Source organism: Tyto alba, unplaced genomic scaffold, assembly GCF_018691265.1.
Source record: "Tyto alba isolate M040663 unplaced genomic scaffold, T.alba_DEE_v4.0 Super-Scaffold_14, whole genome shotgun sequence".
NCBI classification, from domain to species: Eukaryota; Metazoa; Chordata; class Aves; order Strigiformes; family Tytonidae; genus Tyto; species Tyto alba.
In genome coordinates this window covers 58,924,970-58,947,948 of record NW_024881276.1, presented here as the reverse complement: position 1 = coordinate 58,947,948, position 22,979 = coordinate 58,924,970, and the positions used below count along the sequence as shown (strand labels likewise).

The following is a 22,979-nucleotide window of genomic DNA, read 5'->3' as shown; positions in this document are numbered from 1 at the left end:
CTAATTTTGCATAGTTCTAGAGAACTCTCACATTCCTTCACATCTCCTGATGATTTTATTCCCCCTCTTCCTCAGGATTACTCCATAGTGAATGGTCTTATTCAGACTCACCTGGATATCATTGTGGGGATTCCAGTCTGAATCATAGATAATGACAGTATCTGCTGTAGCCAAGTTAATACCAAGACCCCCAGCTCGAGTTGAAAGCAGAAAGCAGAACTGCTGAGCACCAGGAGCTTAGATAAAAGGAGAGAACAAAAGTAATCAAGGGAGAGTGCATTACTCAAACAAGGATTTGTATCTGACCCACATCTCCCAGTGGGGAAATCACTACTAATTTAAGATACCAGGACAGCAATGGAAGACTTGGGCCACAACCACCCCATGTTGACCACTAAGCACATTTAAAACAACGGTTCTCATTTTGCAAGGGAAGTAGGAAACTCCGTACCATTGAAACGATCAATAGCCTCCTGACGCATGTTCCCTGTGATTCCTCCATCAATCCGCTCGTATTTGTACCCTTCGTGTTCCAAAAAGTCTTCTAGAAGGTCCAACATTTTAGTCATCTGCGTATCAGAAAAACACCGTCACAAGAGTGAGAGGGACAAAAGCATAGCAGATCAACAGGTTCCTTTCTCAGAAAAAGAATTCCCAGACTTGAGGTTTCTCCCCAAATACCTGAGAGAATATGAGCACCCTGTGACCTCCTTCCTTAAGGTTCTTTAACATCTTCTGGAGCAGCAACAGTTTTCCAGAGGCTCGAATAAGAGCACTACCATCATACATGCCATTTGGCATTTTTGGAGCTTCCTGAGAAGAAAAAAAAAAAAGGAGTAAAAGGTGGTGTAGGGGAAGAAAACAGCTTGAAGGGAGTAACTTGGTCTTAGCTCCTAGCTGGGTTCATCAAATGCTGACTCACATCTGGTCATTTAGCTTGGCACAACCACAATATGTAGCACTACCTATCTGAAAACATCAGTGCTACCCTGTGCCTCATCTCTTGCAATTTGACTCCTAGATGCTCTCATCTATCTTAGTGACTTAGCCCCTACTGCTACTGTCTTCACCATCTTGCATGAGTCAAAAGATGCTCTTACCTGTAATAAAAAGATACTGGAAAAGGAAAGGCGTCCAGCTATGCTGGGTCTACATAAAGACAGGATGAAAAAACAGAAGGAAGAGAGAAAGAGGAAGCCCTTCATGCTTTGCTAGGGAGCTAACTGGATCCCTGGTAACAGAGAGCAGGGAATTTGCTTATACAGAATAAGTGACTGGACATACCATAGCAGCCACAGGAAAGAGGTAAGGGTGGTTACAGCACTTCTTCAGATCCATAACAACATTGAGCAAGGAGACTTGGTTACCACCACCCCGTGCATTCAGTGCCTCAAAGTTTCTTGTCAAAATGTATTTATAATATTTCCTGAAAAGCAAAAAAAGCAAAACAAGACATCCCTCATAAAAATGACCAACATACTCTCTTGCTGCACAGCTCCTGGCATTACCTGCCAGCTACCTAGGCTCTGCCAGTGGCATTCACTATCTCTTTTTCCCTTACATCAGAGCACGGGATTTAAGTCTTCCCTCTGCTATAGTGACAGCAGGAACTCTTCCTCCTACCCACTGTGTAGAAAGCCCTATAGTGAGGATGAGGCTGTTTCAGCATCCTCTTTTAGAAGAGCAGAACAGACTAACAGTAGTTCAACAGCAGGTGCTCTCTTCATCTTCACACTCACTTCTGCATGGGGCTCAACTCCACTCTGACAATCAGTTCAGTCTTAGACGGCATATTCTTGAAAACATCAGCTTTGAGACGCCTCAGCATGTGTGGGCCCAGCATGTCATGCAGCTTTTTGATCTGATCTTCCTTGGCAATATCTGCAAACTCTTCTAGGAAGCCCTCCAAGTTACTGCAGAGAAACAGACACTCAGCAAAAGACACAAAGGAAAGAGCAAAAAAAGAAGGAAGGGGATAGGAGTGACGAGACAGGCAGGCTGACTTGCACTGCAAGACATACTGGAATCTCTCTGGCGTCAGGAAGTTCAGCAGGTGGAACAGTTCTTCCAGGTTGTTCTGCAGGGGAGTTCCTGTAAGCAGCAGCTTGTGCTGGAGGGAATAACCATTCAGCACACGGAAGAACTGGGAAGTAGAGAACAGGGAAGAAATAGTGGTGGGGAAAAAAAACCCAAAACCAGTAAACCAACCTAAAACCACACAAACCTGTCAAAAGCTTAAGTCAGAAGCCTACCAAAAAATTATTTCTGCAATAAAAATGACACCGAGCTAGGGTTCAATTTGGATCACATCAGCAGTTTGAACAACAGCTCCAAGTAGTTCACATTCCAATCAGGATTATTAGATTGATCTCATTTGGATCATTGTTCTGCATTCGTAAAACATGAGTGCAGCAAATCCTACAAGTCATCAGGTGCTGGTAGGTTTCCTTTGCTCTTTTAAGTTACAAGATCTTTCAGACCACCAATCATTTCCAGACTGCTATACGATGTACCTTTTCTTGATAAATTAGTGTTCAACATTCTTACAACTACTCTGCCTTGAGAATTCTAGAAATAGCCAAGTCACTCTTCCTATTCCTATCAGCCCTGGCAATGTTCCAGAGCTCTGAACAAGCAGAGGAGAAAAAGAGCTCAGGGTTTGCCAATGTGCCTTTAAGGTAATCTGTGCTGGTTTTTGTAACAATGAAATCATTCCAGACAGGGGCACTGAGCAGTTAGAGTACTGAACTGAAAAGCACGAGTGTATCATGTTCACCAGCACAAATTGACAATAAAGCAGTAATTTACTGATAAGTTTGGCCATTTCTTTGATTATTTTAGACTTCACACGATATGAAGTCAAACTTAATGACTCCATTCTAGCTTGTACTAGATAGCAAACAAAACCAGAGAAACCCACCACCACTTACGTTTCGGTTATCACATCAGAAGAGTCCTTCTAGTAGCCTCCACAGCGATTTATCTTTCTACACAGTTATAGTAAAATAGCATTCTCATTTTTGAATCAAATATGGAAGTTACTGATTATATCTGCAAAACTTTGGTAGATAACCACAATCTGTCACAAAGTATCTGACCTGAAACTGTCCTTACAGGACAGGAAACTGCTCTAGAGAAAGGGAGATTTAATAGTCTTGGTGGATAACCAATAGTAACTATCAGTCATAGTGTAACCTCAAGCCTTTACATCCTCTTTCAAATGAATGAATATTAATAGTAAACATTCATTACTACTTCCAATAACTTTACGGCTAAGGATAGAATGGCATCCAGTCTTAGTGCCTACAATTAAAAAAAAAATATCTGGAAACTGGACTGCGAGCACAGCTGTGATGTCTTGGAAAGGTGCCCTCACACCAACATCCAAAAAGCTAAAGCCATTTAAAAAAAAAAAAAGACAGACAGAATTTCAACTTATACCCTTTCCAAGAATCTATAAAACCAGATTTTCAGTAAGAATTCTTTTTAGCATACTGAGCACTAGAACTCAGCTGAAGAGAGACAAACCAATACCAGAATTAAGGCACAAACGGTTTAGGGAGTGGATGGATTAAGAATATACAGTCAAGTCTACTGAATTCAAATAATCTTAGTTAAGGTGCAGCCTCATATAAAAGCAGCTATATGGCAGCCTTCAGCATCTACCCAGGTGTTTTTGAACACATCTGTCTATAACATTTAATTAGTTCTGCTACCAAACTAGACAAATGCAGACGGCAAGCCTAGCCTGGAAGCAGGACAACCGTGTTCATGCAGCTTGTTTTATGCTCAGTATGGTAAACCTTTCTAGAATAGAGGCAGTGCAGATACATGATCTGCTTTCAGAGAAGCCAGTTTGTATTTAAGAACAACAAGTGACACCCAGGTTTTTCTGTTTTCCAGTATATACCAATTGCCCATTCACCCAGAGATAAAGCTGTTTTAACCAGAGATATGCATAAAAGTGAAGTTGTTGCCAATAATAATCAATCTCCAAATGAAGGCTGTTGATTTTTTTTTTTTTTATAATGCATCAAATTTACTGTTGAACTAATAGACTAAGAATTGGCAGAAGAACTTAAGAGCAGCCGTCTATTCTTCTGAACACTCTCTGCCCCATTCCCTCCTGTAAACCACCTGTGCTTCTCTGTACCTTAGACTGATTGTTCTTCAGTCTGTGAGCTTCATCCACAATGAGACAGGCCCAGTCAATAGAGCCTAATATGGCCATATCAATTGTAATCAGTTCATAGGAGGTGAGAAGCACGTGGAACTTCACAGCAGCCTCCTTCTGCAAAGGAAAAGGATGAATATGGTAACGGAATAGGGGAATGCCCCAGGACAAAGACAGATGCAGTGTTTCTCCATCAAGTTATTCTGATGAAGCCTGGTCAGATAGCACATCAAAAACTTTTCACACCCCCAGTTTCCTGTCACAAGATTCAAAATGCTACCCAAACCGTTCTAGCCTTTCAATCCCCCATTATTCTCTTAACACATGCGAGTGTCCTCAACCCCCTCAGTACCTGCTACTTCTGGGAAGTTGCCAAATATTGTAACAGAGAAATTTAACGTGCCTCTATTTGATGCTTATTTATTAGGGAGATGAGATTTGGAGAAGAGTGGCTCATCAAAAAGCTAGGACTTAAGATAACAGTTTATTGTGGAACTTTAAATTACCGTTAGTACTTAATGCAGTTCAGTTTCAAGGGAAGCAAAGGAGCCCTATCTCTGCCACTGGAAAAGGTTTAGCTCCCATCTTGCTTTTACTAGGAAGTCTAAAGTTCTGCAAGAACTAGCCACCTAGATCAGGCCCAGAATGCCATTTCTAAGGCCACACCTAGACATCTGACTGTTAGCCAGTTCCTCAGAGAGATTAAGTATTTCATACTTTTTTGTATGCTTGTCTTTCATACAGTGGCAATTCTGACTTCTGTAGAAGCAACGCACAACTTCACCGATTAAGTAGAAGAGATACAGGGACTTGCCTATGGTCAGTATTACCTTAGTCAACTCTTTTTCCAGTACTGAATTAGTTCAGGCTAGTAGGAGTGTTTAAACAGTCTAGAGCAGGAGTCTGAATGCCCACTAGTCATCAATTTGCAGTTATTTCCCCTTGGAAACTACAAGTATAATCAGTTCCCAAGGACAGAGTATCTGAATCTCAGCTGCTGAAAGTCAGTCTAGCGCATCTCTTCTTTCAGTTCAGGCTTGCGTTACAGCAGAGTTCTGTACCTTCATTCTGGATGCTTTTTTGCCTCCACGTATGGCATTATCCTCAAAAGTGAACTCATTCTCACGGATGATGGCCCGGCTGTCTTTGTCCCCGACATAGGTCACTACATACATATCTGGGGCCCACATCTCGAATTCTCGTTCCCAGTTGATGATTGTGGACAGCGGGGCACTCACCAAGAAGGGACCCTTTGAGTGGCCCTGTGAGTAAGAGTCAGCAAGAGCATTAGATGAATGCAACCACTAACACAGGCAGAATCTCCCTGGGTAGCGACCTCCCAGCTCTCACCTCTTTGTATAAGGAGTACAGGAACACAGCTGTCTGTACAGTCTTTCCCAGACCCATTTCATCAGCCAAGATGGTATCTGTGCCCTGGGCCCAAGAGAAGCGCAGCCAGTTCAGTCCTTCCAGTTGGTAGGGATGCAAGGTTCCCCCTGTTACATCGAGGTACTCTGGTTGCCGGTCGTATTTCACTGTCGGCTACAGCGGAAAGAAGGAAGATTTGAGATCCTTTACCTTAGCTAGGCAGCTACCAAGACTCCTTTCCCCATCAGCCATATATTCTCTCGTGCAGATGAGACTTCACATATGACCATCAGTCTAGCATCACACAGAAACTCCCAAATGGCCAAAAGGTTTCTACCAAAAAGCTTTTTTTTTTTTGTAAAATTCTTTCACCAAGAGCCAGCCAGTGTCTTACCCAATGGAGAAGGTGGGCCTTTGCCTGAAGGCTCGACAACCCATTCATTCTTTGGACCAGGAAGGAACTCTAAACCATATGCCCCTCACTCTTCAGTTTCCCATTTACCTGCCTCCCTCTCCAAAATAAGCAGCTGTATCAGATGGCTCCTAAGCAATAAACAGTAACTTACATCCACTGTGGGAGTCTCAGGGGGCCTTTCCAGTTTCCGCATCTTCACTTTCTTTAGCTTCTTACCAGGCCTGCCCTCTTCACCTCTCATCAGCTCCCTGTGCAGACACAGTCCCAAAAATGTGCAAGTTTAGCAGCTTTTGTAACAGACTGAGGGAAAACTATTGCAAAGAATAGGAGGGCAATCACCCAACTCCAACAGGCTCAAGAGAACAGGGCTGGAACCTTCATGAACTGGTAGGGAGGCACAAGGTCCCTGCCCAAAGGATTAAGGAGTCAGCAACAAGATGCTTCTTAGCTATCTCCATGTATTAACCCAGCCAGTGCTAGGGGCTGACATACCCCAGTATTTTCTTTGGATGCAAGGGCAAGAAACACAACCTGTAGATATTTCTCTTACCTATGATTCCAGTAGGCTTGCTTGTAGAGGTCATAATCTTGGATATCCACATCTTCACTTTCCCAGGACGCCTGGTCATAGGGTAGGTCTCTCCATTTAATCAAATAGTGGACATTTCCCTTCTTATCCACACTGCAGAAGAAACCAGGAAATCTTAGGCACGGTGAAATGACAGTATACACACAATCCACCCAAATGGGAGAGAAGGAAAGGATCCCTTAATGAAGCAGCAGAAGCAGGAGAACGTTTGTCATACCAAAAGAACTTCTTCTGTCTCCCCCAGTTTCCCCCAGCCACACGAAGTTTAGTTCATTCACTCTCCCTTAGCCCTGCGCCTAAGGTCTTTGTTGAAAATCCCCTTTTCTACCTCCCCCCACCTATGATTAAGGATCCTGTGGATCATCATCCACTCGGGCTTGATCCCGTATCGATAGAAGCGCTCCTCCATCTCAGCATATTTAGGGTCCTTGTTTTTTCTCTTTCGGCTTTTTTCCTCTTCCCCTCCAAAGTCTCCTGATGGTGGCTCATCCATATCATTTTTGCGTTGGTAGTTACGAAACATGACCTGGCAGTGCAGCTCCAGCTGGAGTCAGGACAAAGGCAGTTAGTAAGCGTTTTCCCCGCAGCTATCCAAAACATAACCCCGCAACCATCCACCCTTATTACATGGTTAGAGTCCTCCACTCACCTGCAACTCTGACACCCAAGAGCAGTGCCAGTAGGACATGCCCTGCCATTTAACAAAGAACTGCCTTTCAGGCCGACCCTCCAGAGGCTTAGGGGGAGGAGCATTAGGGTCTGCATCAGGTGGACGTGGCGGGGGGGGGCCAACCGGGGGCTGACCCCATTTCCAGATCAGTATCTTCTGCACCTTTCCCTTCAAAGCTGGGCACTGAAAAGTTAAACAGAGTTCGTTACATCAGAGTGTATGTACTCTAACACAAAAGTGCTGAGGAGTAGGCACATAGAGCCACAGTTTTCTTCATTCATTATAACTTTACCATGCAGACGGAATTTGCTTTTTGGACTTGGAAGCTTTCATCCTCTTATCTCCAGCATTTATTTGAGCTTTCTCCAGGACTGACAAACCCCAAACTGAATTCAGTATCTCAATTTAGTTGTCTCTCCAGGGCCACACCAATTGAGAAACTCTACATGAAATACAGAAATTGCTAGTCTTGATGAGCCCAGTAGTTTATCCAACCACAACTCCAATGAAGGTTTGTACAGAAAAATACTTTGCTGAGGAACTATCAATCCAGCATAGCAATACGTCCTGAGGCACCTTTTTTGTTCATCATTATAAAAGTCCTTGTCACCTAATGAAAGCACCTAACACCATTTATAATACTTAATTTCAAGAACTTCCTGGAAGACTGTAACATTTCTTCTGACCATCTACTAAAAAAGGGCTTCACAATACAGAGCCTGTAGCAGAAAGAAATCTGTTTGGATCAGTGTCAGTTTAAAAAAAAAAAAATAAAACACTGAACTTGCTTGTAGTCATTCTCTTGCTTCTACATACATACAGGATCCAAGAAAAATGAGCCTTGGCATCCTGGACCCAAAACTGCCCAACTACTCTGCACATGGGCAAACCTCATGAGACTAAGCTGCAATTCCTGTCCTTCCTGCTGTCTGAAGGAAGCAGCCAATTGACAAGGTGCAATCCAGCCACAAAAAGCCAGGCCTTGATGTTTTATGAAAAAAGTGTGAGAGGAGATAGAGCCTCCAGAGAGCTAAACCTTTCTGGGAAAACATGCTCATCCAAAGGCATTAGATTGGTAGCAGTTGGAGAACAGTACTAGCAGAAACTCACAGTGCAGCGAGGACACAGCCACTCTCCATTGGGTATCTCTGGCAACGGCGGGTTCAGACAGTGGATGTGATAGGATGAAGGACAGGCATCGCAGCACAGCAGCTCTCCTCCATCCTTGCAGACTCTACAGAACTCCATATGGTGGTCATCCTCTTCCTCAGCATCTCCTACAACATCCTCCAGGATTTCCTCACCTTCAGAGTTGTCCTCCTTTGCTTCCCACTGAATGCCCTCTTTTTCCTATATGTAAAAGGGAAACCAGAAAACCAAAGTCACACATCTGTAATTATTTTATTACCGCAGAAAAGCAGCCCCAAGTCACTTGACATGTGCCTCCACGACCTCTTGCAGAGTTTGGGAGAATCTAGTACTCACACAGTGTGGGCAGCTCCATTTGCCCTCTGGAGCTTTCTCCATGTCTGGGTCCAGGCAAACCATGTGGTAGGCACGAGGGCAGGTATCACACAGTATAATTTCTCCTCCCTGCTGGCACACCTCACAGTAGTCCTGGTGATCAGTCTCATAGCCATCCACAGCCACAGTGGAGTCGTCCTCACCTGCAGAGGGTAGTGAGGAGTTACAGCAGCAGAAGCCACAGGCTTTCTACAGCAAGGAAGGGTACTCTCCCAACAGCCTACGTAGTGATATAGAGATCCAGAACTCTTGCTCTATGTAACAAACAGGGCAGGGAGCAAGAGCTGGAACAGAGGTAAAACAAGCCCTCTTGCACCTCGTTCCACCTATGAAATTAAAGTTGCAGTGGAGACCAGGAAAACTCAGCACTATGTCTGTTTTCCTATCAATGTAAAAAGGAACTCCTAAAGCCTTTTCTTTATTAAAAATATCCTCAGGTTCTTCATTCACAAACAATTCCCTCTCAAGTATGCTGTTAAACATCCAAATTCCGCACAGAAAGATTAAAGGAATGTCTACACACTTAGCTGTGCCTCTATCTCCAACTGACAGCAAGCATCAATACCTTTCTTTTTCTTTTTCCCAGCTTTGAGTTTTTTGCGACTGCGGCTACTACGGCTTGTAGATCCATCTGAAACAGAGTAGCTGTTGATGCTGGCATCATCAAAGTCTGACTCCACATCCAGATCATCATCTTCACTCTGTGATAGGTAAGAAAAAAGCTATGCTACTCAGGCACACATGCTGCGGGGCCTCAATCAGACATGCATCCCAACATTTCTAGCACATCTTCACCTTCTCTTCAGAAGGTCAAGGACGGAGCATCACTTACTGATGATCTTTTACGCTTAGAACCAAATCCTCCCAGTTTGATTTTCAGAGGTGCCACCTTCTTTGTTTTGGGTTTCTTGATATCAGGAATACGAGGACTGGCCTTTGGCTTCCGCCGGGCATTGGGTCCTGGGAACAGAGAAGCCTGCAAGTCAGGACTACTGCCTTGACAACACTCGTCCCTCTACCATCCTGCCAGGTTCTTCATCTCACCTTTGCCCTCCTTTGTCTTAGCCTTCCTGAGTGGCACATCTACAGGGGGCTGCGGCAGGACAGCATCCACATTCGTCACCATACTCTCCACTACTGCAACAGCTGCAGCTGCAGCAGCTGCCACAGATGCACCTGAACTTCCCTTGAAGGGGTTGTTTGTGCTAAACTCCCTCCATTTGGCTCCCAGTACCATCATCATCTTCGACACTGCTATTTTAGGGTTCTTGGCTGCAATAAGTGGCCTGTGTACAGTTAAGGAAGGAAGAGTTACCGAACCACCCTGAAATCTAGATCCCCAACATGGTCTGCCACCCCCATCACCACCTTTATCTCAAATTACATTCCTTTCTAATCTCTGATCTGAACAGCCAATGAATCTCTCCATTCCCATCCTTCACTCTGTGTGAAGAATGCAAATGCTCAGGGGCTTGGAAAATTAAACGGAATTTAGCATACTAGGGAAGAAGGAAGACCGGGAGTGAGGACTTGCATCATCTCAATCACTGAAAACAAACAAAAGATGTGGGTCATTTATTTTACTGTTGCTTCAGTTTTTGCTCTAGGTAGGACACTAGTATCTCTAATGTGCCTTGAGGTTCCAAAACCAAGGACCCCAGTTCTTGTCCCAGCTCTTTTTTTGCTCCAGAGTCCTTCCAAGTGCAGGCTTACAGTTCACCTGACAAACTGGCTGAAAGCTTTGTAGTTGGTGAGAGTGCGGTAATCCTCCTCTGTGAAAATATGATCAATATCCTCCATGCCCCAATCTTCCAGGAGCTGAGCAGATGACTTCGGCTCCTGTGCAAAGAGAAACGCAGAAACTCTTTAAAAAAGCCCTAGTTCGGCTCTAGGAAAGAAGAGGACTTCCACACATCTACAGATGACTCAGTGGGTCAGGACCAGGGCATTTTTTTTCTCCCCTATCCGCTTATCGCAGCCATAGGACACAGCCCTAATCAAGTATCAGTGGAGGTGGAAAACGTCTTTGGATTCAATATACATTCTAGGTGTGTTTAAGGCAGAAGAGGGGAAGGAATGCAAGGTAGGAAAATGGTCAAACAGGTCTAGTGGAGGAAGGAAAGACTGAACAGCCCAAACTCCACGTGCCATCACAAATGGAGAGCACAATGATCCCCAAAATCAGACAGATGGGAATGAGGAGCAAGCAGGCAGTCAGCAGGGTGGCTTCTCACCTTTGAGTCATCATCTTCTTCCTCCTCTTCCTCCTCCTCCTTGCGCTTGGCTTTGTTTTTCTTTTCCTTCTTGGGTCCCAATTTCTTCTTTTTCTTCTTCCCAGGAGTGTAGTCACTGCCCTCACTGTCAGAGCGCAGAACCTCCTCCTCTTCCTCCACAAACTCATTCCCCTCACCAGAGCTGTCCCCCAGCTGGGGAGGGAGGGAGAGAGAAGATCAGGCAGCTGTGAGAAAATACCCTGGATAAGCACTAAACACCACATTCTCCCCAAGCTCTACAGAGTTCATACAGAGGATTGCTGCTATAGGCCAACAACAGTAAGCACCCTCATCCCACATACCTGTACTTTAGATTACGACCTTAGGCATCCTTTTCCTTACCTCCTTCTTTTGACGCTTGCTGAGCTTGGGCACTTTGGGTTCTTTTAGTTTCTTGGGTTTCTTCTTCTTCTTGATTTTAGGTGTCTCCGCCTCTGACAGAAGCTCTTCTTCTGGCTCTTCTTCAGGCTCTGGAGGGGAAGAGGCAACATGCCTCATTCAAACAGCATCTGTGCACTACAGCATAGCCCATTTGGTGATCACGCAACTTGTCTACTACTCGCTACATACTTACAAACATAGAAAAGTTTACACCTGTATATTCTGTCATCGTTCACAACAGATACTAGGAAATCATATCATAAGTTACCACTGCACATGGTCTTCCCCCTCCCCCTAACACCACCTATTTCCCCAATATTCTTTCTCCAAGCAGAGCTGCGCTCAGGTCTTAGGGACCAGAAGTTTGCCATAATCCAGCAAGAGGAGGAAAGAGCACAGAATAGATGGCCACATGTAAAGGAGACAAAACAGTGAATACATTTGAGAACCTGACTAGGATACCATTTTAGTCCATGGGTCTCCAGGAAAGAAACCCACAACTAACTAGCACCTAGAGCAGTATAGAGCATCCTACAGCCACATGCAAAATACAGGCCAGGAAGCTACCACTTGTCCTCCTCCACAGTAAAGTTGTTACTCGGCAAATATTTCAATCCAGATTTGACACAACCTTCCCCCAACCCCGGTCCCTCTGGATCAACAGCTAGCAAGCTCACTACCACCTAGCCAGAAGAAACTCATGCCAGCACCCCACTACCACACACTCCCATCCGTGCATCCTCCACCCTGCCTGCCCCCCACCTGAGGGGCAGAGGCAGCCAGACAGCCCTTCCCTTTGTGGCAGGCTGCTGGAGCAATCTGGCCAGCCGCCCTCCCCCGCTGCCCCGCCCACAGCCAGAGTCACTCCTTCTCCCTCCAAGGGAAAATGGCCTCCTGACCACAGGAGCTGGGCACGATGGAGGAAGCCACAGGTCAGAGGAGCTACCGCAGCCAGGGGTGAAACAGAAGGGGTCGAGTTCCCAGAACGTGGGGTCCTGCATCTCACCCCTGCCATATTCCCAACTGATGCACATCTCTTCACTCCCACAGTCCTGCTAACATCAGGTCCTTCGGGGATTCCCATTCTGATTTAGAGCCTCTAGTGTCCCATCCTTTCCAATGTATTACCTAAAGCTCTCCAGTTTGCAGGGATTTCAACAGTTTTTCTTCACCAAGATTTTCCTTGACTCACTGACAGTCCCCTTCTGCCTAAGATTTCAGAGGTGCCAGAAAACCCTAAAGTCAAAGCTTAAAGAAAAAAAGCTAAACAAACAAAACCACAAAAAGCCCACAACACGATTTTCCCTTTCCAGTGGCAACATTTCTCTTACGTGACACTACAGCACGAGCCAATAAGAAAACTCAAACTTGTCTTACAATCCAGCACATCAGGACATACATTACTTCTTTTCACAAGGAATCAGAGAATCCAGATGTAGGTCCACAGAGCAAGTCAGCAACAACAACAAAACAACCCCAAAACAGAAGAGCGCTCAGGGCTCTAAGTCAGGTCTCATGTTGATGATGAGGATGCAAACATGAGGGAAAAGGCAAGGTACAAAGACTACAAGAAAAGCAAAGGTGAGCAAGCAGCACGGAGCAAGAACCACGAGAAACCTCAATAATTGGGTGTGGTGACGAAGGAAAGTGGGTCACACAACAGCCCAGGGCAGTTTGCTCTGGACGTCAGCCGGTCTGAGTTCCCGGATGAAAGAAAGCCAGGCACCCTGCCCTTTCACATACTACCCCCTCATTCATGAACTTGCAAGCATTTTGGTACCCCATCAAAACTGGACACTCTGCCTCCACCCCTTGCACCTCCTCAAAGCACAGGCCTCAACGACCTGCAACGGCTTGGAACAAAGTCAGCTCCACCTGACACAAGCCTCACATTTTTAAGTAAACCTAGGACTCAGATATAAAAATCAAAACCATATGTGACTCGCAGTTAAAAAAAAAAAAACAAACACAACAACAACAAAAACCCCACAACAACCCAAACATTCCCCAGCACATCATGTATTTCACATATTCAGTGTGAGACCATCATTACCCCCATTTCACGTGCATGCCCTGCAGGTTATCCATACCTGGATGCTGGGGGATAGCGTTGTTCAACAGGATCTCCATCTCATCATCATCACTGCCCCCTGAGCATGGTGACGGAGACCCAATGCCTGATGCCATGTCCTCCAAGCTGGGGGTGGCCTGGGATTATACAGGGTGTTGTCTTCTTGCCAGTCAGGCCAGTACTTCATTGAAAAGAAAGAGAAAGTTATAGCAGGCGCTGAACTCCCGTTTTCCCAAGCAATAGTGCTACCAAGAGGATCTGTGAGAAAGCTTAGACAGCAACTTTAGTGGATTTGGAGCCTACAGATAATAGAAACACTGGCAGCAAGTATCAGCTAGAGTTCTGATGAAGCAGGCTTTGAAGACACTAGATATTAAACTGAGTCAGCAACTCATCTCTGGCGAGGAAGCCAAAACAGCTGTCCTATAGGAAAATCCTCCTGTCCTCTGCACCCGGGTGTCCTCGGTTATTTCTGCCTCGGGCTGAAGGCAGCAAGGCAGGGGAGCCAGCTGGGCTTCCAAAGGAGATTTCGGGCCAGCCGGAACGCTGTCAGCGAGCCACAGCAGGCGGACCCCGGGGCCCGGTACGGCGGACAGCGGCAGAACCGGCGCCGCCGGCAGGTCCCCAACTCGCCCGCCCAAACTTGGCGCGACGGCCCCGGGCTGACACCGCCGTGGCCGGAGGGGCAGGCCAGCGTCGCCGTCCTTCTCCGTCGCCGGCCCCACACAAAAGGCAGGGCAGGCTCGGCGGCGCCGGCAGCCCCGCGCCGCTGCCCGCCGCACCCGCGCCCCCGCCCGGAGCGGGGCTGCGCGGCGCAGGGCGGGGGCGGCGGGAGGGGGCGGGGGGGGGGGAGAGGGGCAGCCTCTCGGCGGGGCACGGTCTCCCGGGCGGGGGCGCGGGGCGGGGCCGGGGAAGTCCGGATCGCATGCGGCGAGGGGCCGCCTCTCCCTAGGGACAGGCGCCAGGGCGAGGGGAACCGGCGGGGCGGCCGCTCCCCGGCGCGGCCCCGGGTGGGGGAGGAGGGAGAGGTCCTGCGGCCGCCAGGTCTGGGGGACGGTGCGGCCCCGGGGGAAAGCTGCGACCGGGAACCGGCGGTGAGGGGAGCCCGCCGGCAGGGACGCCCAAGAGGCGGCGGAAGGCCCTGCCCGCCCTCGTCCCCTCCCGGCTCCTCACCCGGCTCCAGACCCCGGCTCCTGTCTCGCCGCCTCCTCTTCTTCCCCCTCTTCTTCTTCTTCTTCTTCTTCTTCTTCTCCTGCTGCTGCTGCTGCTGCTGCTGCTGCTGAAGGGAAAATGGCTCCGGCCCCGGCACCGCCTCTTAAAGGGGAAAAAACCCGGCCAGGTCCCGCCCCGCTCCCGCCTCCATCCCATAATATGCCCCGGGACCCCGGCAACAGGCCCCGCCCCCGTCTCCCCGGCAACACCCCCCCCCCATCCGAGACATCCCATAATACTCGCCCTCCCCTCAGAACTTCCCACTCACTGCCCGGCCCGGCATCCCATAATAATAACCCCTCCCGCCGGGAACATCCCATAATACGTCCCCCCCCACACACACACCGAGAAACATCCTATAATACTCCCCAAGCTCGCACCCCTTCGCTCCAGCATCCCATAATACTCGCCCCCCCCCACCCGCCCGGGACCCCGCGCTGGGGCAGGGCGCCCCCCGCGGCGCGGCCCCTCGCCCGCACGCGCGTCGCCCGGCCTGCCATCCCATAATAGGCACGTCCCCCCTGCGGGGAGGGGGACACCCCACCCCCCCACACAGACACTGTAGTAACCCACCCCCCCCAACATCCCATAATAGTCACAGCCCGAGCGCACATCCCATAATAGTCACCCTTCCCCCCCCCCCGCGCTCAGGCAGGCATCCCATAATAGTCGCCAGGAGCCACCGTCCAGCCCAGACATCCCATAATACTCGCGGCCGCCCGCCCCGCAGCCCGCGGGGCTCCGCCGCCGCCGCCGCCGCCGCCGCCCCCCAGCCCACCCTGGCGCCCGCCCCGCCCCGCCCCACCTGCCCGCCGCCCCGCCGCCCTGCCCGCCGCGCCGCCGGCAACGTCCCGGGGCCGGCCACGCAGCCCGGAGCGCTTCGGGCACCGCCGGCCCCCGGGCGCCTCCCGCCCGCTGACACAGGCCCCAGGCGGCTCCCAGTGGGCCCCCCACGGCCGGAGGCGCCGGGCCTCTGCCAGCGGCCCCCCCATCTTGGGGCTGAGCGCCCCGACTCGCTCCCCTTCCCTGCCCCGTGCCCCGAGAGGGGCCTGCGGCCTCTGTGGCACGTTTTCACCTTCACGCACGCCCCGGGCCCAGGGCCTGCCGTGCCCCATCCCCGCACGCTCTGCCCACGGGGCCCCTCTGAGGCGACCCAGCCCCAGCCCGTGACACCCGGTGCAGCCGCCGCCGGCGCCGGGGCGCGCGTGGGGAGCCCGCAGTCACTGCCGTTGCGTCCTCCCCGCATGGGTGGGCCTGCACCGGCAAGGCCTCCTCCTCTCCTGACTCCTGGTACCTACAGAACTATCTGTACCCCAGGGATACACCGCACCTCCGTGTGCTCCGCTCCTCCCTCTCACCCCATACCTAGCACGGCGCGCCGCTCCCGGCTGCCGGGAAACTCATCGACACTTTCTACAGACATGAACAGTCCGCAGGTACAAATGTACCACAATTACGCACGTGCAACTGTAGCGCTAATTTCCCATTCGGCAAAATCACATCCCATAAAGCCGCCTATTCTCCATTTAGTATCTTCATACCACTATTAATCTCAACAAAGAGGCTCAGTCCCGTCCCTCTCTCCCAGTAAACACGTGGGTGTCAATAACTGCGCTCGTTCCTCCCCAAACAAACGCCTCTGCTGTCCCGCGCTTGGTGGTGCGCGCGCATGTTTGGTCCCACCGCAGCGAGGCATCCCGGAACGCAAGTGGAAGATCTACTGTTACGGACTGCGACGGGTCATTACAGATCCTGTAACGTGATCTGTGCTTTGTCTGCCAAACCACACCAAAAAAATACGTCCACGCGTTATGCTGGGCACGCAGGTATTCCGTAACACCACCCCGTTGCCTCTGCCGCGCGCTGGAGTGTCTCGGACTAGCAGCAAACTTTCCCAACCGCCCACCTCCTCGCGCCACCACCTCTCTGCTGAGATACTGCCAAGCTCCGCCATCTCATCCGCGTGCCCGTCACCGCCGTGCGCTCCGATACAGTCCTGCGAGGCAAACTACACGCGCAGCCACTCTACAGCACAAGCTGACCCTCCCACACGCGTCCTTCCTGCCCTACTGTACGTCCCAAACCGCTGTCGTGTTATTCACCTTCTTGCGCGCATAGAAATCCCACTAACCCTTCAGCTGGCCACGGCGCGCACACGTGCACTATCCCTGTCCGTACACCTTCACCTGAATGATGATGACGCTATCACTTATCTCGGCTCCACAGGGGAAAAGCGGTAGGGAAGAGCCACGCTACTATTTCACAGATGCTATCCATCCTCTGCACGGATCGAGCGTAACAGAATATCCAGCGCTACGGAAGCATATGGTGGATAATGCCACCACCGAACTCACGCAGACCCCCGCAGCACTCTTCATTCCCTCTTTTGTGCGCTGACAGCTGTAATCCTCTCTAATAGGAGCCAGGCGGACAGCCATGCCAAATTCCCATGCTAGGCAGCCTGGTCCCAACCACCGACCGCTGGACTCTGCACGTACCTCTTTCTGCCCGTGGTTTGGTGGCACGGTGAGAGGTACGACGTGGACGAAGACCCCCGCAAAGGGAGTTTCAGTCACTGGTGCTCCCTGACACTCTTGCCAGCAGGGCTGTGGTCTGGAGAGGGCTGTTCACTGCCAGTTAGGCAACATGTATCCCAGAGCCTCGGTCACTAAAGCGCCAAGCTTCCCAATGAGCCACCGCTTCCCTGAAATCTTTGTGTGACACCTGAACACAGCTTTATCATGAATGCCGCCAAGGTTCCCCACCTCCCCTCCAGCTCCTTTTCCTGTGTAACTTGAAGTTTCTCAGTCAGCAGAAGCCTTAATTTTCACTCTAAAAAAGTCCATGCGGGACATAAGTAATTATGATTAAGGTGTTTTTAGTGCTTGTGAGGGCCGAGTAGATTAAATGGTTTTTAAAAAATGAGACTTCTAAATGTTTTCCCTTGAGGATAACACTGCAAGATAGATTTCCAGCTATTTGTCTGCTTCAAACCTGGAAGTTACCCTGCCTTACTGTGGTTTGTTCACTTACTCGCTTTAACTGAAACTTCTGAGTTTATAGCGCTTGGCTTGGAAACAATTGCAGCAAGATCTGTGTAATATAATCTTCCCTACCTGCTGATCGGTGTCAATGCCCCGAACAACCCCACAGAGCACTTCTGTTGGGGAAAACGCCTGCAACATCCCCTCACTTGGGTGCTGCACCCATGTTAGGGAAATACAAACTAACCAGAGGACCCTCCACACACCTCTGCCCAGCTCTGCTTCCAAGGCCAAGTGGGTGAAGCGGGCTCTATATTCTCACAGCACCATGCTGGTGTGGCCTCTAAATTATTCCTGTAGTTTTGTGCATGGTTCGAGCCACTCAGGGTTTAGGTCCCAGCCTGGGGACGCAGGAGAGAGACCTGCCCTGCTTTGCTCCTCCCGAGGGGCAGCCTCCCCTGCCCAGGCTTCTGTCAGGCCCACAGCCCTTTCTCGGTTTCATTTTCGAGAGGCATGTTTTTGCAAGGTGACGAGAAGAACCAAGTGTAACATTGTTTTACTCTGGGACTTGTTCTGTGTTTTCACTGGGGCACGGGTGGAGGCGAGAAACCTCCCTCCACTGTCTTGCAGTGCTGCTCAGTGCGGGAGGCGGGAGCGGGGGGCGGGGGGAAGGGACTCCAGAGCATTTTGAGAAGAATGAAGACTTTCCAGGCTAGTGTGAACCGTTTGTATGTAGGACACAGATAACAGACTATAAGCATGACCTGCTAGCCCGGCAGACAGTGTGATCTTAAAGGTCTGTTTATGGTCTCTCAGTTTAGTTTTTGTGTTGGACTCCTTTCATGTCCAATAACAAAGAGGAGATGTTAATGGGTTTAGATGCTGGCCGTTGTGATGCTGCTGCTGTATTGCATCATTTGAGTGCTGGGATGCTGTTCCTCAAAGGCTGCAGGTACATTTTACCTCTTCCTTTAACCTAGTTGTGACCACTTGTAGCTAATGTGAATTGTGTTTCTCTTCAGCAGCCCTGTGGGTTCTCCTAACCATACTGATGCTTGTCTGAGTTGAGGCCTTAGAGCTTCTGCCAGGTAACCTTTAAGATCTCAGGATTTCTGAGAAGGCTTGCCCTTTTTCTTTGGTAAGGCAGAGAATTTTGCCCTAGACCATTTTTAGAGGGGAAGGGTATCAAGCTCCCAGATAAGTAACTTCTATTTTGAAGTTACTAAGAAACTGGTCCAAACTTTCACTCAATAGTTGGTTACTATCCCAGAGTCTCTGCCTCTTCTGCCCCCCACCCCTCCCATTTTAAACTATCTCGTGAGAATCCTGTGTCCCCAACACTAGCCGGAGCAATTGTTCTGAATTCTGCAAGCCTTCCCCAACACTACAAAGCTCCTTCCTCTGCCTGAGATACTTTTCTCCACTTCCAGATTTCTGCCAAGTCTCCAGGGCAAGCTAAGGAAATCTAAATGATCCATTTTCATTGTTGCTTTCTTCATCGTGCCCCCCTCACTCTATTCTTTTGTTTTGTTTTGCTTTTTTTCAAAGAGAAGCATGAGCTTATTTGTTTACCACAATGGAAGTATCTTTGCTTTGATGTCAGACATGGAACAAAATGATACAAGACATAGTCTCCTTGTCTTGTGGAGAAAATACAAGAGCCCCTCCTGTCACCTCCAAGAAGCTGCTCCTGCAGCAAATGCCACTGAAACAAGGAACAGAGACCTGCACACAGAGAAATTTGGGAGTATACAACCAGAACAAAAGCAAGAACCACTGAACAGACGACGCCTGCTTCTTTACTGAGAACAATGTTCCGGTGTCAATGGAGGATCCCATCTCTCCAACAGGTGAGGACTTCCCATACGCCAGCATGACTCTGCATCTGCTTCCCATTAGAAGAACGGCAGTTCAGACTTTGCTCGGCACTCGTCAGGAGCCTCGTCTCCTGTTCTGCCAGGAGAAGGAGGGGGCAGGGTGAACGGTGTGGCCGTGCAGCCAGAGCCACGCTGCGTCAGCCAGACGTGCATGGTGCATGAGGCAGTGCTAGCGGCAGAGAACTGCCGTGGGGGGAGAGACAGAGAGGACTGGGGATCGCTCAGCCCCCTGTAAATCTGAACTGTTGCTCTCTATCTCTCTATGCTTTGCTATTTTGCTCGCTTTAAAAAACATCACAGACATACTTGGTACTGACACCTATAGTTAAGGTTACTTGATATTTTCCATCACAAGTCTGTTTTCAGTTACTCAGAACTTCACCAGACATCAGACATTCAGATGCGAATTTTCCATGTTTATCTTCACCTTTTTTTTCTGAAGATGGAGGCATTTAGTAAGATGTAAAAAATAAACGTTGTCTTGCAACTGAGGAAAATTGACTTTGCAACATTACCAGCCTTTTAACACAGAATTTTGTATATAATGAATAATGAAAGCTGGAAGCAATACCCAAAAGCTGAGGATTCTTATTAGTTATCGTTTTTAGGTTTCCCATTTCCCTGAAGTGCCTTAGATAGAGGTGCCCTGCGCCCCTCTTCATGAAACAAACAGTTGGATCCACCCAGAGAAGCAGCAAGTAGTCTCAAAGGGACTGCGGTAATGGCCTATTGGTTTGAGCTGCCTGGATTGCAATTCTGTGATACCTATTTTTGCGTCCTGTATTAAAGCTGGTGCATGCTGGCAAAAATTGCTAACACACCTCCTCCCGAGCTCAGTTAGCAGAAATACTGAAAATGCAGGCTGGGACAGAATTCTCCTTTATCTCCTAGCTCCAGCTGGATCTGGGAGAGGTGCTTCCAGCACTGGACCCAGCAACAACTGTGCTACGGGGAACAGTGCAAATCATCCTTGAGGTTACATACCCCATTCAATTGGGTGTGGACCCCACTGGTGTTGAGCAGAGCTGATGGACTTGGGCTTGCTTGAGAGGACATGCGAGATTCAAATCTTGATGGCGATACCTACCAAGTCACCTTCAGCTCAAAACCAGCCAGCGGTCTGCAAAGCTGCTAGAGCCACGAGTATCTAGAGGTTTTCCCTTGTCCCGTAACAGGTAACAACCAGCCCAGTAACTCTGGGGCTGTGCCAACAGTGCAGAAATCAGTGATCGCATATCAGGTCCTGCTCTGAGAGGAACTATTCGGGCACAGGTCTTGCTTTGTGCTATGTATGTGCACGTTTCTCGAAGTTGCCAGGTCTTAATTTTGCTACACTTGGACTTAACATGGCTAAAAAAAAAAGATACATTTGGGAACAATGTTTAAGCACCTTCCTTATTGCAAGTCACTGGGATGCCCTGGAGCCCCCAGTTTGAAGGGCTGTGTGTTTTTTCCCTTCCCCAACTATGCAGGCAACAGAATTTGCTTTGAGAGCAAGAAGCAGCCCACAGACTCCTGGAGGCAGGAGCGACTAACAGCAGCCTCACCGTGCTGGGGACCCATCCGAGGATTTCTACAAAGCCCACGTGAAGTTGGCAGCCATGGTCCCCACCGCGTTTTTGTGCCTGCCCGCCTCTGATGCCTCCCTGCATTTGCACCCTCCCGCCGAGCCCCGCCGTGCCCCTGCCCCCCCCACCCCGAGGAGCGGCGGGGCCGAGGCCCCGAGCAACTCTCCTGGGCGGCCCCACCCTGCCGAGCCGGCCGCATCCCATAATAGTTCACAAAGGCGAGTCCATCCCATAATAGCCACCCACGGGAAATGCTCCATAGCAACCACCCCCCCCCCACCCCGATCCCCACACCGTGGAGGAGCCATCCCAGAATACCCTGCCGGCTTTATTGGTTATGACTGCTGAGAGGCAGGGGCGGGGGAGCCGGGGCGAGGGGCCTCGGGGCGGGCGGGACGGGGGCACCGGCGGGAGGGGGGGGGACCCCCCCGGGCACCGGCTGGAAGCCTGGCCGGGGCTGCAGCCTCCCCCTTCCCCGCCCCGGGCTGCACCGACATCCCATAGTAACTCCCTCCCTTCCCCCCCCCCCCCCCCCCCCTTCTTCTGTCCGCTGCATCCCATAATATTTCCCACGGCGGCAGCCCGCCGTAGGTACAGAGGCATCCCATAATAGTCGCCCGGTCACACGCGCCAGGAATGGTGCCATCCCATAATATTCCTCTCTCCCCTCACGCCGGCTGCCGCAGGCCCTGCCATCCCATAATAGCCGGCTGCTTCGAGGCGCCCCCCCCCCCCCGCCTGATGGGGCATCCTCATCCCATAATACTCCCCCAGCGGCAAGGAGGGCCTGCCATCCCATAATACTCCCTGCCACCCACCTGCCCCCCTCCGGTCGCGGGAGGCCTCGCCATCCCATAATAGTCGCGGCTCGCCCTCCCCCGCCGCAGAAGGCCTCGCCATCCCATAATACCCGCCGCTCGCCCTCCCCCTTTCCCCCGCTCCCCCCCCCCCCCCCCCCAACACCTCGGGCCCTGCCATCCCATAATAGCCGCGGCTGAGGCCTGACCCCGTGGGCCGGACCCCGGCGGCTCGGCTCGCCTGCAGCCCGCCCGGGCTCCCCGCCGGCCGCCTGCGCTCCCGCCGCCTCCCCTCTCCCCCCCGCCGCCGCCGCCGCCGCCGCCGCCGCCGCTGCCACCGGGCCGCCTCCCCTCCCCTCGCCTGGCCTGGCCTGGCCTGGCCTGGCAGGCGGGTGGCCCTGCCTGCGTCCCCGGGCCCTTCCCCGCCATCCCCCCGGGGCCGCCCGCCCCGGCCCGCCGCCTTTCCAGAACCGCGCCGGCCCGCTTGCCCCCCTGTCTTCCCCATCGGCCCTCAGCGTCCACCGCCCCAGCCCAGGCGCTGCCCGCCGCCCCCCCGGCCACCCCGCGCTCGCCACAAAAGCACTGAAACCAGTCGGGACGCTCAACGCCAAGGTGGTCGCGTGCCCGCGCCCGCTCCGGACCGGGGCCCTGCGGCTGCGGCGCCCGGGGCTGCGCTGGCACAGCCTTCGCGACCGCTGAGCCTTGACCTAGTTTGGCGGGTGCCATGCTGCCGCCCGGGAGGTCTCCTGCTCCTCTCCGTGTTTCGGTTGGCGAGCAGGAAGCTTTGCTATCCACTCGCGTCTGCGTTACCACGCGCCTGCTGTGGAAGGTGACTCCTCAGCTTGCCCTCTGCTCTCATGAACGTATTTTGCTTCTGAGCATGGTTTTTACCGTTGTCTTCAGGTTTTGCTTTCAGCTCCGTCGCTGCTTTTGTGGCCCTGTTGTATTTAATGTTTGTTACGGGCTCGTGGTAGCATTTCTGAGCTGCTCGGTGGTTATACTGGACGTACTCACTACCCATCCTCAGAAGTACAGCTTAGCACTTGTAACACTGACTGCTTGTTAAGGCCAGCAAA

General features: G+C 50.7%; 2 protein-coding genes across 10 annotated transcripts in view; both read right to left on the bottom strand.

The window, feature by feature from the left end:
- Positions 1-14,771, bottom strand: part of CHD4 (chromodomain helicase DNA binding protein 4) — a 22,691-nt gene extending 7,920 nt beyond the window's left edge. For all 9 annotated transcript variants that reach the window (XM_042789053.1, XM_042789054.1, XM_042789055.1 and 6 more), the window contains exons 1-23: positions 14,639-14,771; positions 13,485-13,646; positions 11,356-11,483; positions 10,975-11,166; positions 10,461-10,579; positions 9,785-10,026; positions 9,573-9,700; positions 9,306-9,441; positions 8,702-8,883; positions 8,327-8,566; positions 7,196-7,399; positions 6,885-7,090; positions 6,508-6,639; positions 6,109-6,205; positions 5,525-5,716; positions 5,236-5,436; positions 4,154-4,291; positions 2,022-2,143; positions 1,740-1,913; positions 1,285-1,426; positions 682-813; positions 452-569; positions 112-236 (exon numbers count right to left, since the gene is read on the bottom strand). In XM_042789053.1, the coding sequence (XP_042644987.1) occupies positions 112-236; positions 452-569; positions 682-813; positions 1,285-1,426; positions 1,740-1,913; positions 2,022-2,143; positions 4,154-4,291; positions 5,236-5,436; positions 5,525-5,716; positions 6,109-6,205; positions 6,508-6,639; positions 6,885-7,090; positions 7,196-7,399; positions 8,327-8,566; positions 8,702-8,883; positions 9,306-9,441; positions 9,573-9,700; positions 9,785-10,026; positions 10,461-10,579; positions 10,975-11,166; positions 11,356-11,483; positions 13,485-13,581 (3,447 nt within the window). In that variant the 5' untranslated portion in view covers positions 13,582-13,646; positions 14,639-14,771. The remainder of the gene's footprint in view (positions 1-111; positions 237-451; positions 570-681; positions 814-1,284; positions 1,427-1,739; positions 1,914-2,021; positions 2,144-4,153; positions 4,292-5,235; positions 5,437-5,524; positions 5,717-6,108; positions 6,206-6,507; positions 6,640-6,884; positions 7,091-7,195; positions 7,400-8,326; positions 8,567-8,701; positions 8,884-9,305; positions 9,442-9,572; positions 9,701-9,784; positions 10,027-10,460; positions 10,580-10,974; positions 11,167-11,355; positions 11,484-13,484; positions 13,647-14,638) is intronic.
- Positions 13,736-22,979, bottom strand: LOC122152933 (probable serine/threonine-protein kinase abkD). Its single transcript, XM_042788339.1, has 3 exons — positions 22,795-22,979; positions 14,639-14,779; positions 13,736-13,764 (listed from the first exon to the last, which is right to left on the bottom strand). The coding sequence occupies exons 1-3, from the start codon at positions 22,922-22,924 to the stop codon at positions 13,736-13,738; spliced, it is 300 nt and encodes a 99-aa protein (XP_042644273.1). The 5' UTR covers positions 22,925-22,979.